General features: G+C 44.4%; 1 protein-coding gene across 1 annotated transcript in view; it reads right to left on the reverse strand.

Moving 5' to 3' along the window:
• PLEKHG3 (pleckstrin homology and RhoGEF domain containing G3) overlaps window positions 1-16015 on the reverse strand; it is a 231815-nt gene that overhangs the window by 23509 nt on the left and 192291 nt on the right. Inside the window, exons 3-10 of the mRNA XM_063947498.1 lie at window positions 15118-15578; window positions 13395-13495; window positions 7473-7542; window positions 5880-5926; window positions 2739-2889; window positions 1519-1650; window positions 1114-1296; window positions 100-192 (exon numbers count right to left, since the gene is read on the reverse strand). Coding sequence (XP_063803568.1) covers window positions 100-192; window positions 1114-1296; window positions 1519-1650; window positions 2739-2889; window positions 5880-5926; window positions 7473-7542; window positions 13395-13495; window positions 15118-15578 — 1238 coding nt within the window. The remainder of the gene's footprint in view (window positions 1-99; window positions 193-1113; window positions 1297-1518; window positions 1651-2738; window positions 2890-5879; window positions 5927-7472; window positions 7543-13394; window positions 13496-15117; window positions 15579-16015) is intronic.

Consider the following 16015-nt stretch of genomic DNA (forward strand, 5'->3'; position numbering starts at 1 on the left):
TTGATGTCTGTTATTAATCAAGTTGTAATTTTCTGTGGGGAAAAATAAAGTGGTGCTGCGGCTTCAACATTAAAGTGGAATCGTTGATTGATCTCTTACCTGCACATTGTGTTGTTGTTTGTTGTTCTTATAGTGTGTTAAAGTGAAGCAGAGGGAGTCTCTTGTACTCTCAATCAGCATCAGGCTAGAACACTAAAGAATGACAAATAAATCAGCCTTTAACAAAACCAAATACGGTATATTAACAATTAAAAAAACAAATTCTATTAAAACGGAGTAGTGGGCATTCCTCCAATCAGCAGCTGGCTTTCCTTAGAGACTCTAGCTGTTTAAAAGGTGATTGGCCGGCCTGTGCCGACATCATGGGGTCCTGCACCCCGGACCCATACCTAGTATTAGGGACCCCCAGTGACGGAGAAGCCTTGTCGATTGGCCTGGGGGCTTAACCCTATATCTGCAGATATACGCAACTAAGATCTCCGTATTATCTGACTATTATGTAGTAATATTTTTCACTCGGTGTGCATTAGGGAACATATTGTTTTTCCTACACAGAATTACCCCTCCCTTTTAGCACCTGAGTGACATTACAATCTGATTGAGCAGCTTTCCATTTTGTGCATTGTATTTGAAAGGTGATTGGTCAAGGTCTCAGCTATGTACAAGTGCACATACAGTGGCATTCAATGGCAGGGGCCTGAGTGGACGGGCAAATTGTGTGTATAGTACAATGGTTAAATGAAAAACCCCATTCAGAGTGGCAAAATTATTAAATTCAACAGCGGCATTGATGTAAGAGAGAAGGTAGAAAGTTCCTCATGTAATATGTATATAATGGCATTTTCGCGGGATCTTATTCTCTACAAGCTCCTGTGAGGGCATAAACACTTCCAGCAGCTTCCCTGTAACCGGCTGTGAGGTAACACCCCAGTCTGCCGGTCTGTCTTTTTGGTAGCTCAGATAAATATTGCTTTGCAAATAGGACACTTATTTTCCGTAAGTGGTAAATAAGTTGGACTGTTGTCAACATGCAGTGGCCCAGATACAATACAGCCTTCCATTGCCACCTATGCTATATCACCTGGCTGGCCCCTGACAGCATTAAGTCTTTACCGGAATATGGGTTTTGTAAACAAAGTGGTCTCCACGTTTTTTGGCGATTAGTAGAGCTTTATCAAACAGGAAAAATGTCCTCTCACTGCGAGCACGCTGTACGCGGAACGTCCCCTCCAGAACCAGCTCACCATACGTGGTGAGATCCATGCCTTTCCAGTTTAGCAGCAAAGACTGGATTTCCTGTCAAAGAACACCAAAGTCATTCCTGTTACACAATGATCTGGGAAGAGGATATGGCAAAGAGAAAGAAGAACTCAGAGTTTACATGTTCACAGGCATGTCTATGTAGCAAAAAAAGCAGTTTTTTTTTTTTTTTAGAGGTTTTGTTTCTCTTTAAACACCTATAAATCAAATTGATGAACGATCGTTCTTGTCGCTTCCCAAAGCGGAGGCATGACCCACCTGCTGGCGTACAGCGTGTTCATGCTTTCTCTTCATCTCATTGATGTACCAGGCCACCCCAGTCATAGTCTCTATGGCTTCCTCCACCACCTCATACCCTTCTTTATCCACATCAAAATGCTTGGCTATTTCCTGGAGGAATAAGGAATGAGAGACTCTCTGAAGAAGAGGACTACACAGAAAGGCGTGCTATGTTTCCAATAAATATTGAAACTACAATTACAGCTCGCTTTGTTTTCATGCACACACGATGTGCACCTAGCGGCCAGCATCATTGCTAGTTTTCCTCATATCTCACAGAGGTGCACAGTAAAAATGATCGCTCTTGATCCTACTATAATGAGTGGATATCCGTGCAGCTGAGCAGCGTGGGATGTTTGGTGGCACTCCGCAGCTATCTGAATCGCCCACTATGGAGTATAGATGTACTAACCCTTGGAGAATGATAAAGTGGAGAGAGATAAAAGTATCAGCTCCTAACTGCCATGCTACAGGTTGTGTTTGAAAAATGACAGTTAGGGGCTCATTGGCTGGTACTTTATCTCTATGCACTTTATCACTCTCCAAGGCTTGGCACAGTACATCTGCTCCTATATCACTAATATAAAAATGGGTGCTATCATCCATTTTCTGCCAGAAGAGGAGTCAAAATGGAGCACTCTCCATAAGCTACAGAGCACTATCTGCTAAGCCCCTCCTACCGCTCCGCAACAGTAATGAATGTAGGAGGGAGCCAGATAGGGAGGGCAAAAAGCATTTAGGAGAGACTACAATACAGATCCTTCCCTGGGTGAATAAGTGGAACAAAAAGTATAAATGTAATTGGAGAGTATGCATTACATAAATGAATATGTTCTGACCTAAAACATCTGTATCTATAGCTATATTTATAGATATACTTATTTCTAAATATATGATTTTTTTTTTTTTAAGAAGATAATTCATATAGAGCAGGGCTGGCCAAACCGGTCCTGGAGATCTACCAACAGTTCATGTTTTCCTGGTCTCCTGGAGATCTGTAGAATTGTCAGGAATGAATGCAGCACATCTTAATTAGTAATGACTACACTTGTGCACCAGCTAGGTGGTCTGTAAAATGTGAACTGTTGGTAGATCTCGAGGACTGATTTGGCCAGCTCTGCTATAGCGTAACCTCAGGATGCGACTCCTCTAGGGTGTAACCCCAACTCCTGGCATGATCCCTACCCACTCCTTGTTACCTGCAGCAGAAGGTGGTATTTCAGTATCCTTTGTACTGGCTTTAAGAGGTAGGATCCTAATGGAAGTGAATGGTTCAGCATCTCCTGCTTCTCCCGGAAGAACTTTGCCAGGACTTTGTTCCTCATGCATTCAGTGAGGGTTGCCACAGAGCTGAAATATATGACCCATACAGTGTCAGCTTTACAGTCCTGGAGGTAAGCTTACTAAGCAACGTTTTGCAAAAGCCGCTGATTCTAGTGCATTACTATGAATATTACTGTTTAACATTTTCTGCCAACATATGCCAAAAACAGTGGTTTAGTAAGGGTGGTCTTCAGTATGCCGGCGGTCGGGCTCCCGGCGACCAGCATACCGGCGCTGGGAGCCTGACAGCCGGCATACCGACACTTATTCTCCCTCGTGGGGGTCCACGACCCCCCTGGAGGGAGAATAAAATAGTGTGGCGCACGTAGCGTGGCGAGCGCAGCGAGCCCGCAAGGGGCTCATTTGCGCTCCCCACACTGTCGGTAAGCCGGCGGTTGGGCTCCCGGCGCCGGTATGCTGGTCGCCGGGAGCCCGACCGCCGGTATATCGTAGTGAACCCTTTAGTAAATATACCCGCTAGTTTCATTTAGCAGTGTGCATTTAGAAGATATGCCTATATGAAAACAAAAAAACAATTGTACAGTATGTTGTAAAGGGAACTTAACTTCAAAAAAGAAAGAAACCGCCCCCCCTTCAAAAACAAAAAGGTAATCATTAACATCTCAACACAGAAAGAGATAGTGATATCTCCTATGGAGAAGGCTAGGGGGCTGCGCCTGCCGCTGCCTCTGTGTCAGTTAAGGGGCTCACTGCTCTATTCGCCAAACATTAGTTGACTGGTGAGTTATAGCCCTGTTAGTGTGGTTGGAACATGAGATTTACCAACATGCCCCATAATGATCATACTGATTTCAAATAGAGATGAGCAGGTTCGGATTTACTTGGTTCTTAACGCCAAAATTAACGGCAGTTCGGTTTTATCAGGATTTTTCTTATTGGCTATCCAAAACACGTGACATCCGTGAGCCAATAAGATGCCGTTTTGAGATCAGAGTAAAACCGAACCCGCTCATCTCTAATTTCAAACGTCTGATAGTGTTCACTCTAGGCTGTTTTAGCAGGGCGCCGCACCCTGCCCGTTTTTTTAGCAGGCAAAACCCGCCCTGCCCCTTTTGCAGTGCCCTGCTAGAACAGCCGCCTGCTTCCTGCCCTCCCAGCATGTAAAGACGCCGTGCGCATGCGTGTGGCATCCATTCACGCATTGGGAGAGAGCTGGGGGAAGCCCAGCACCGACGGAGGTGCTGGGCACGCCCCCAGATGCTCTCTATAGTAGCGTCTGTGAGCCGCACCGCCCACTAACATGAAGGCGTGGCAGCGCCCCCATTTCGGGCACGCGTGCGGTGCACATATGCCCCCGGAGTCCGGCGCCATGCCCCTTTTCACTGCTAGAGTGATCACTACGTCTGAGATCTCAGTCGTCTTGATGCTACACATGAAATAGCAGAATGCTGCAGCTCTGGCTCATTCTCCGATACTGTAGCCAGCAAATGATTACCCATAACCACAACTCACATAGCTAGTATTCTGATCCTGACCTTCTCGCTCATATTAGTACGGTACATGTTTTTTTAGCTTTCCTTTAGTTCGTTCAGACAACTTGTTTTAGGTTTAATAACTGGTCCTTCAAAAGGTCTAATAACTTTTGTTTTGGGTAGAACAAGAGAGCCTGCACTCCTGGCTAATGAGCATGTGCTCGGAAATGAACACGCAGTACCCACAGCTCTGGAATTCTTGGTACTGGTTTCCTGCTTTTGCCCAATACTTGTTCAAACAAGTTTCCCTCCCCTCCCAATCTCCACACCCTCCTTTCTCCGTGTCATGTGCAAAAAGAAATACAAAACTTGTCAGAGAGAAAACAAGCAGGGAAACTCTAGCTAAGGCGGCTACCGACAACCCCAATCTCATCAGCAGCAATCTCTGCCTGTCTGTCTTTCTCTGGACCCATCCTTCTACATGGGCCAAGTATAAAAGACAGGACCCCATTAGTGCTTGGTTACATGTTCCCACAAAGGCTCCACTGTATGGCCAAATAGTGCATTAACCAGTGTTGGACTGGGGCATAAAGGACCCACCGGGGGGAATGCAATGGTAGGGGCCCATGTTTAGGGGTGTGGCCAGTCTCCAGAGGGGTGTGACCAGCTGCCACAGAGGCTTGACTAATCATTAGAGTGTGCATGGTCTGGGACCTTTGATAAACATATATTGTAAATATTGCTAGTGCATCATGATCATGTACTAGGTTAATAACAGAAATGCACTGTAGAAAATATACCATAGTTCCATGCTGCATAAGGTAGCACATGCAATGTATAATTCAGTCTGCAACCTGATCCCTAGAGGAGAGGTGGGCCCCTACAAGCAGTAAGGCCCACCAGGGGTTTCCCCTATACCTCTGTGGGCCAATCCAACACTGGCGACAACAATCTGTTTATCTGAACGGAATTGTAGCGTGTAGTCACATGTTTTGTGATGCTGCCTGGGCTGTGCATAGAGACCAGTGCCCTCTTGCATGAGATCCAGACCCTTTTATCATCGCTAGGGCCCAGGGGCGTCTCTAGCCGGCAGCGCTGTGTAGACATTTTTCCAGCGATTTAGCTACTGTGCATGCGTGAACCACCAGAAAAATGGCTCTGCGTCATTTTCCCAGTGATTTAGCAGTGCTGCTGCTGCGCCGCGGGACTCCGGAGGGTAAGTATTTCTATGTATGGGTGCAGGGTCTTTGGTGTGGGCACCCTGGATCACCGGGGGCCCGTGTGCACCGCACACACTGCATCCACTATAAATATACCAGTGCTAGGGCCCTATAATACAGCCATAAGATGACCACAATGACATAAGTGGGTAGCAGTTATCTTCTTACTAGCATGCACCAAGAAGTGATGCAACAAAACTGAAAATGAATTATCAATGGGTATCATTAAGTTCAGATCACACACACCACCATAAAGAAAACTAAAGCATATCCATAAATAAGACATAAAGCAATCTCAGGAAATACTAGAATAAAGTGCATCTCAAAAGATACAAGCGTACCCATGCAAAGAAAACAGACTTACTTTGGGTAATTGTTACAGTACTGGGTGTAAATATCGAAGTACTGGCTCTGTGGAAATAATAGGAGAAAGTTACAGGCTGCAGAATCCTGCCATGTAAGGGCAACAATTAAACACGGCGCCAAATGCGCCGGCAGGTTTCTATCTAAAGGTCCCAAACACACACACACACACACACATTGCAACATTGTGGCTCTATATATAAAACGATAGCAAAGTAAGTAAACTTTTTTTTACTTTCAAAATATATTTTACTAAATAACTTCCCGTATTATAATAATAATAATAATAATAATAATAATAATAATAATAATAATAATATGCTGTAATGAGCAGGCTGTATGAAAGTGCCAGTGCCCACATGAATACAGCAACCGGTAAAGGTACCCATCTAATTTCAGCAGCTTGTGGCTATTAATTACAATTATTTTTAAAGTGCAAACACCTTATGAAAGGAGTAAATTCATGGCTACTAATCGGTACTGAAAATACAGTAGAATATTTATGAAGGACTTAACAGCATTCTACAATCTGGTATCATTTAATTTTGCTTTTCTCCATGAAATCCAATTTAGGGGGGAGACTTGTCAAAGCTTGGAGAAAGATAAAGTGGAAAGACCAATCAACTCCTGTCATTTTTCAAACACAGCCTGTAACATGGCAGTTAAAAGCCGATTGGCTGGCACTTTCTTTGGTCAAGCTTTGATACATCTACCCCATGGTTTCCTATGCAGTCACAACTAGGATAGTAAAAAGCAAAAAAGAAGCTGGCTTACTATATAGAACATAATGTCCGGGTATAAAGAGGAATTGCTGTCTCATTAGGGCACAGGAGCAAGCATATGGAAAGAACCATTCATTTATTACCAACCTATACTAGATATGAACAGAGTCTGAAGATGCGTACACATGGTGAGATTTCTCCTTTCGATTTTAAATATATAGTCAAAACCGCGAGGAAAGTTAGTGCAAATCGCACTGTGTTAGGCAGCTTGCGATACGGATGCGCACTCCCACGGAAACGGTATCATAAGGAAAGATAGACTGTGCAAGTAAGTCAGTCTTGACTATCTAGTACAAAGTAGGGTCAAAATTGGCACTTACGGCCAGTAAACATTAGCCAAGCCCCCGCCGCTGCCAATATCGGTGGGGTGATGGCATCGGTAAGTGCATACACACTTGCCGATGACAGCAGTGAAAGGAGCGACGGCGGCGGGGGGGTCAACGACACACAAGCATGGCTGTCATTAACGAGGACCTCCCTCGTCTGTACAAGTTCAGATGAAGTAGTGGGTCGTTAACGATGTGCGACAGAGTGTAAACACTAGACGAGATTGTAAAAGATCTCGTTCAGGTCGTCACTTCTGAGCGAGATCTTTTACTTTCTAGTGTGTATGGGGTTTTAGTTAAAATCGTACATAGACAACATCAAAAGCACAGATAGTCAAAATCTGTGCTATCTGGGCTCTGGGGGAGTTCAAGGGAAATCGCGTAGTGGAAAATCGGGCATAGCAAGGATCTCAGCGTGTGTATGCACCTTTAGGCCTGGAGAAGTAACAGAAATAGTCCTGCATGCATCTCTGATCCAATCCTTACCTTTTCAACAAAGCAGCTGGTCACCGCTACAGGGTCATCACTGCAACTATCAAGGTCTTGGAGAAGTTCACTGCGCAGAAGAGACAATAGGAAAAGCCGGTCGTCAGCAGAGGTCAGTGCTACTGCATTCCATGGCTATATACAGACGGGATGCAGTCAATTTACCTACAATCAAAATACCGACACCATTGACCAATGGTCAAAATACTGACATGGTCAAAATACAGACATTTAAAATGTTAACAGGTCAAAAAAGCGACATGAGTTTTTCAAGATTTTTTCATTGAAACAGACTTGTTCATACTTTACCACCCCAGTGGACGCGGAGGGGGAATATACTGTAATAGTGTGCCGAGTGTAAAGAGGCACCGTGCCCGAAGCACGGCGAGCCATGCGAGGGGACACGGTACACTTATACGGTGCCATGTCGACCTATGTCGACATGCACACCAATTATTATTATTGTTTTTTAAACACAACTTGTGTCACCTTTTTGACCTGTCGACATTTTAAATGTCGGTATTTTGGACTGTTGGGATTTTGATTTTTGGTAAATCATACTGGTCCCACACAGACTGCTGTGAAGTATCACCCTGACAAAGATATCATGTACAGGGATAGATGGGACGTGGTTATATGAAGCAGTCTTAGTCATAGAGAGGACAGACAAACAACTTAAAGTTCTGGGATTCTGTAAAAAAAAAAAAAAATTGTGTTGCAATATGGTTCCTGTGAAACTGGCAGATAATGCTGGGCCTAGTGGTTACGCAACACCTGAAGATCCACATGTTGTAGAGGCCTGTTCTAATGCCATACAATGTACCTACACATCAGTATGTAGTAATCAAACAAGGATCACCTTCATCAAGGGTCACCTTGCATTGGTTATTAATGCGGAAAGTCTCAGGAATTTGCGGTACTTTCCGTACTGCACACCCTCCTATCTCCAAGCGCCAAGCACTGGAATTCCCGAGCACTCAAAGAGGAGATTTATAAAATCTTGGAGAGAGATAAAGTATAGATGTCGCTCATAGTACTCAATCTGCTTGCTGTTTTTCTAACACAGCCTGTAAAATGACAGTTAAACCTGATTTGTTGGTACATTATCTCTCACCAAGATTTGATAAATCTCCCAAAAAGTAACTGACCTGCTGACTACGGGCAGGATGTAATGGGTAACCTGAGATCACCGGAGGTGCAGGATGCCGAACGATCTCTGACTTTTTTTTTTTTTTTAAAGGGGCAAATCACTTGGAAAAACCATACTTTGTAAACGATTACCCCTGTAAATACAAAATTCCGAGACTGGGGGCGGCATCCAGCACCCACGCGATCTCATTTCACCCCACCGCAGGTATTAACATGAGCAGATAAGACTACTTATCATTTGGAGAGGAGCACAGATTTCTGTACTGGTAGAATCTGTCCAGGTTAGTGATTTCATGGACATGCACAAGATTTTGATAATGGGGAACAAAAACGAAGTTTTTTTTTACATATTGTAGTTTTTCCTATCACAATGGCCCTCATTCAGATTTGATCGCTCGCTAGCTACTTTTAGCAGCCATGCAAACGCATAGTCTCCGCCCACGGGGTAGTGTATTTTCGCTTTGCAAGTGTGCGAACGCGTGTGCAGCCAAGCAAGACGTAAACATTTTTTGCTGTTTCTGAGTAGCTCTTGACTTAGTCAGCCCTTGCGATCACTTCAGTCTTTTTGGTCCCGGAATGGATGTCAGACACCCGCCCTGCAAACGCTTGGACACGCCTGCGTTTTTTCAAACACTCCCTGAAAACGGTCAGTTGCCACCCACAAACGCCCTCTTCCTGTCAATCTCCTTTCGATTGGCTGTGCGAATGGATTCTTCATTAAATCCATTTCCCAGCAACGATCCACTTGTACCCATACGACGCGCCTGCGCATTGCGGTGCATACACATGCGCAGTAGTAACCTGTTCGCTGTGCTGCAAAAAACGGCAGCGAGCGATCAACTCGGAATGACCCCCAATGATGGGAGTCCTAACATTATGTAAAACGAAATGTGCATTAAAAGATACCAACAAACAAAAATAAGGAAAAAAAAACAAAAACCACACAACTAAGGGGTGTATTCAATTAGAGTCGGAAACTGCCGTCTTCACGGAAAGATGGCAGTTTCCGACTGGAATAGGTCAGAAGGGGTTCCAACCTATTCTATCCGGGCTCACTAGTTCCGAGAAGTCAGAAAATCCACATGGATCGGCGGCTTCAGCGTGCATTGGTGGAAGCGGGGCCAAACCCGACGGGTTTAAAAAAGTTGGATTGACACTATCGGGCACTAAATAGAGTGCTGTCTGCACCTTTTCGTCGGAAAGGACTCGCCAGCTATTGAATACGGCCCTTAAGTGTGTAACCAAAATGCACTACAAAAACAGGACACGCGACTTAATGCTTCATCACACACACACACACACACAAAATAGAAAATACATATACTGATGTAAAACAAGACCGGTCACATTTAGAGTGCCCATGCAGAACACAGGATATGATATACCCGCACACACATGCATTTATCTCTGTTTCTATTACTTGTGTTACCCTTGTAACATACCTGCCAACAGTTCACTAGTGTTGGACATCTTGAGACAAATACAATAGAAAAAGAATTTAGATAACATTAGCTTGGAGGACAGATGCCCATCAACCAAAACACCATACAAATTTAGACTTCACGGTTATGTAAAATACTGCTCATAACATTCACACAAATCAGAACATCAGGCGACTATACGCTAATAAAAAAAAAGTGTGCATATACTTTGTGTGTATTTAGTGAATATAACTACAAGATGAAATCAAATAGAATGACCATCACTATAGAGCGCTGCTATCTGATAGTAAATATAATAGTGGCACTCGCTACAGGGGAGAATATATTTGTAATACTGCATGTTGTATTGTATATTAAGGGAGTCAATTCAATTGTGCATAATTTAAAAAAAAAACATTCTACAGATTGTAACTTTGCGAGCAGGGCCTTCCTACCACTATGTCTGCCTGTTTTTATCCAGTTTTGATCTATTACTGTTGTTCCAATTGTGAAGGGCAATGGAATATGTTGCGCTATATAAGAAACTGTTAATAAATAAATTAAAATTAAACCCCCCCGGCTTTACTGAGATTTTTTTGACCATTTTTCCCCGGGGCTATTCAATAAAAGCCCGTTGATTTGTTTTTTTGCAAAAAACAAAAACCACCACCCAGTTTCCTGGATATAGGGGGTCATTCTGACCCGATCGCACGCTGCAGTTTTTTGCATCGCAGCGATCGGGTCAGAAATGCACCTGCGCCAGCGCCGCAGTGCGCCGGCGCATGGCCACCCGTCGCTACGCTATGATCGCCTCTGCCTGATTGACAGGCAGAGGCGGTCAATGAGCGGGAGGGGGCAAAATGGTGGCGTTTGTCCGCCATTTCATGGGTGCGGTCCGGCCAATGCAGGCGTGGCCGGACCATGCGGGGAGTGGCCCGCAGCAGCTGCGTGACGTCACACGCAGCCACTGTGGGACGGGGAGCGAGGAGTAGCTCCCGGCCAGCACGTTGAAGCTGCGCTGGTCGGGAGCTACTCGAAGTGCAAAGGCATCGCCGCTGTGCGATGCCTTTGCACTTCTGCGGGGTGGGGGGCCGGCACTGACATGCGGGGCGGGATAGCCCTGTGCTTGGCATCCCCCCGCATGTCTGAGTTCATGATCGTAGCTGTGCCAAATTTAGTACAGCTGCGATCAACTCGGAATGACCCCCATAGTTCCTGGACCTACGGGGGAGGGGAAATAGAGCAAAAAATTGTGGTAAAGCCTGTCTTTTTCTCGCAAAAAATGATCATGCATAATTTAATTCCCCCAGTTCACTGGCAAATGTGAAGGTTGTGCTAGCAACTGAGATCACATCTATAAATTGGCTAAATGGTCTGTCCCCTCTTCGACATGCGCAGTGGGAACCAGGGCAATTTTGTACCTTGGATTGTGACGGGTTCTTTTTTTAAGAAATAAAATGCACCAAAACCTTATTAAATGCATAAAATAAACCTAAACCATTTTGAATGTCTTGGGTAATGCTGATGCAAATTGAAGGTTTCAGATTTATGCAGTTCTTCCATGGTTCAAGAAGTCTGGAGCACACATACAAATGAAGATACAACACAGTTTTTTTTCTCACTATAACATTGTAATATTTCCCCTGTAGATTAGACGGAACGCTCACTCAGTCTCCGTGAAAATAACAAAGACATCAGTATACAGATGCACAGTTAGGAAGATGTGTGTCACTACACAAGAAATTGGAAACTGCATTGACAGACTTTATACTGAGGGGTAATCTATGGTAGGGCTGGCCATCAGTGGGCTAATCATCGATGGTTGCCACTGAGGGTACCATTGATGGTTAACCAACCTTGATGGTATAAAACCATCTGCAAAGAGAACCAATCGATTGTTTCACCCACCGATGGTCATTGCTGCTTTACTATTCATTGGGCTGCTATGGGCCAATGAGAGCCTTGGGGCGGGATTCATTTGAGTCAGGGGGCAGAGCTATGCTCCATGCCCTGCAACTTGCCGTAAAAAAACCCACTCCAAAGCCATTGGGTGGTTCTGTACCACTGGTGGAGGGAAACCATCTGGCACTCACCCATCAAGGGCACAAGTATTCAACATTGGGTATAGACCATCGATGACAATGAATCATTGAATCTACGGGGGGGGGGGGGGGGGCAATCAGGTTACTCGATTGGACTGCTGCACTAGCTGTAAAAATAGGTGCTACTTTCAGTATACAAAATCTATTTCTTGCAGGGATCATAAAATGGCAGCGATTCCTGTGAAGATTTTGAGGTAACACACAAGGGGGAAGATTTATCAAACCTTGGAGAGAAAGTACCAACCAATTAGCTCCTCTTACAGACACAGCCTATACAATGGCAGTTAGAAGCGGATTGGTACTTTAGCTCTCTCCTAGCTCTGATAACTCTTTATACAGATTCCACACAGGGCCGGTTCTTGGGCTTTTAGCGCCCCGGGTGGGCAATAGGGGCATGGCTTCATACAGGGGGTGTGGTCAGTTACGCCCCCTGTACAGAAGTAGAGCCGCTGAAATGATGTGCGGTGCGCGATGATGTCATCGCGCACCGCGCAGTAAAGGTCCTCTCCACCAATGGAAACTAGACGCGTAGCGTCTGGTTTCCTTCACAGCGGGGGGCAGCGGGACAGAGCGAGCAGCGGGGGGCACAGCAGCAGCGGATCTTGCCATGGTGCGGCACCCTCCGGATGGCGCCGGCGCCCTCCAGAAGGCGGCGCCCCGGGCAAAAGTCCTGCTTGCCCGTGGCAGGATCCGCTACTGATTCCACATGAAAATAAGGCGGGAGATGCTTTCTTATGAAAAAAACCCTATATTGTGAACTTTAGAGATTACTCTTTCTGTTTAATGTAAAACAGCTGTAAACTACAATACAGTGTGATCATGAACAATCATGTAATACAAAAAAATAAAAATAGATGATTCTGCACATTATATAATTCAAACTCGCAGGTATAAAACATCCATTGGAGCATTCAAACAAGGAGAAGAATATATTCCCACAAGCCACTTAATACATTTGTGTTTTACAGCTTATTCACATCAACTTATCAGTTGTTCCATCAATAACAGCTGCCGCTCCCAGCAACAGTGAGAGGCCGGGAAACTAGAGGATATTTTAAAGTGGCTGATTATCAATATGCTGTCAATCATAGCAACATTTCAGTCCCAAAGTCCGAGAAAGGTAAGTGCAACCACACCCCTACCCCCAAAATCTAGCAAAATATCAGTTTTTCCATGACCTATTACTTTTTATCTATGAATACAGGAAACAGACTCTGGTTAAACAGATAGATGAATGTAGAATGCTTCACCTGTTTAATTCATAAATATCCTCAATGTTTCCAAAGAGAGCACTGACTTGTTCGGGCTTCATGGGCAGCTCTGGTTGGTCAATGATGCCTCCCAGATAATCCTAGAGGAACGAAACACAGGCACTTACATTTCATGTATTACTCATGGTGCTGCTTTTATTGCCTCATTATCGGTTTAGCTGCGCACCATTCCTCGGGTCATGGGTTTTATTACTGAGATAAATACAAGTCCTTATCATGACAGTCTGCAGTAAATCAAATTTTCTCCCTTATTTTATTAATTCGCTGTGGTTTTAAATTCTGGTTATAGGAAATAAACACCACAATGTAGTAAATAAATGGCTCATATACTGTATGTAAGCATCAGTGAGGCTGCATAAAGTGTATTTGTTGACTAGTAAAATAAAGAAAAGACCAGATGCAAAAAAAAAAGGTGATTACTGTACAATGCAGAGAGGATGAAAAAAGTAACTGAAAGTCACAAAAGAGGTCACAATTGTGCACATTGTATTGTATAAATCCTGTCTAATTAACTTATTGCCAGAGGGGTCTGCAGGGAATCAGCATTCCTTTGTAATGACAAAGTGATGGAAGGTGGGCAAGTGCTTATTATTCTAAGGCTATAGGAAGACAATTCCAGCCTCATACTGGTTTCTATTCCAGACCTTCTGCAAGAGGTCGTAAAATCACATAATGGAAAACCGAATTAGTCCCAAGCCGATTTTAATTTTCATATGCTTTTCAGTCTTACCCAATGAACAAATACCAAATAGGGGGCCAGATTGGGATCCGGTCTGAAGATCGACAGTGTCTAGGTCGACAATGTTTAGGTCGACCACTATAGGTCGACATGGATGGAAGGTCGACAGGGTTTCTAGGTCGACAGGTCTAAAGGTCGACATGAGTTTAAAAAAAAAAATTTTTTTGGGGGGGGGTTTCATACTTAACGATCCACGTGGACTACAATTGGAATGATAAAGTGTGCCGAGCGAAGCGGTAGCGGAGCGAAGGCACCATGCCCGAAGCATGGCGAGGGGACGCGGTGCACTAATTTGGGATCCCGGTCACACTACGAAGAAAACAACACCAAAAAAAAAAAATCCTCATGTCGACCTTTAGACCTGTCGACCTAGCACATGTCGACCTTCCATCCATGTTGACCTAGTGACTGTCGACATAAACATTGTCGACCTAGATACTGTCGATAAAACGAACCACACCCGCCTGATTAGGAGATGCATGCAGTTCACATTGTTGCTGCGTCTTTGGACTTGGGAGCCTGTGTGCACAGCACCCTGCAACAATGATACATACGCCAATGACCGTCGCACCACACTGCTGTTGCCCATCTAATTATATGAGAACGTTGTGAAATATGGAGAGCAAGGACACCCAGGAGTTCTACAGTAATCTCAGCCAATTACTGGAGAAACAAACAGGTCTCTTGGGAAGGGACTAGTCTTGCAAATCTTAATAAAGTATTGAAATGGGGAATAGCAAACCATAAACATGTTAAAATACTGTATCATTTAAAAAAAAACTCATGTAAACTATTTTTAAACATTAATTCGAAATAACACATTCAGCGTGAGTAGCAAACCGTAAATTCTAGATTTTCAAGCATCTTTAATGCCAAATACTAGAACAGGAGCTGTCTGTTGAAAAATGGTCTTAATTCTAAATTCATAGGATGAGAAGGCTTGTAGAGCTACCTGTGACCTACCTCTACAATACTGCGTAAATTCTGGACATACATCCTTTCCGTCTCTATAAGCTCCAGCACTACACGTTCCACATAGCTCAGTTTATGAGTGATAGCACTAACTTTGGTTCCGAACGGCGAAAGGGACCTTGACACAAGACGGCTGCGTCCGTTACTGCTGTTAGTGGTGTGGGTGTTTTTTAAACCACTCTGCCTCTCCCGGTAGGTGGCCTGCAGACTCCCAGCAGCAGTAGATACCAACTCCATGTCTACACCGGACGACCAGTTATCGGACTGCTCCTCTCCCACTGGTCTGCTGCTGGTGCTCTCATAGAGTTCACGGCCTTCTCGGAGTGAGCCAGAGGATGCTGAAGAGATGACACTTATAGGCCGATCCGAGTCATAACATTCAGTACAGAATGATGGAGAGCTGGATAACTTCTCATTGCTGCTGGAAGGGGCAGCCGACAGCCTGGGGGATTCTGGGAAAATAAAAACATCAAATAAGTAATTCCAGGGTAAACACTTAATTAGAATAAACCAGATTATAGCATAGATACAACAAACAAAAGCTCAAGTCCAGTCAACAGGTGGGGCGGGGGGGTGGAGGAAATAAAAGTTTTTGGTAGCAATTAAATAGCATTACAATAGCCATTGTTATTATAGATAAGTCACTGACAAAGTGTGCCTTCCTTACCGCTCTATGGGGGTAATTCAGAGTTGATTGCTGCAGCAAATTTGATAGCAGTTTCAGGAAAACCATGTGCACTGCAGGTGTGGCAGACATCCCATTTGCAAAGAGTAAAGGGCTGTATTCACGGCCCGATTTGGGGAGAGATGTGTGCTGAGCGAACCGCTCAGCACACATCTATCCCACCGCTCAGCGCGATGTGTGCTGAGCGTGCAGGGGGAGACGCTC

This window comes from Pseudophryne corroboree, chromosome 12 (genome assembly GCF_028390025.1).
Source record: "Pseudophryne corroboree isolate aPseCor3 chromosome 12, aPseCor3.hap2, whole genome shotgun sequence".
Lineage (NCBI taxonomy): Eukaryota > Metazoa > Chordata > Amphibia > Anura > Myobatrachidae > Pseudophryne > Pseudophryne corroboree.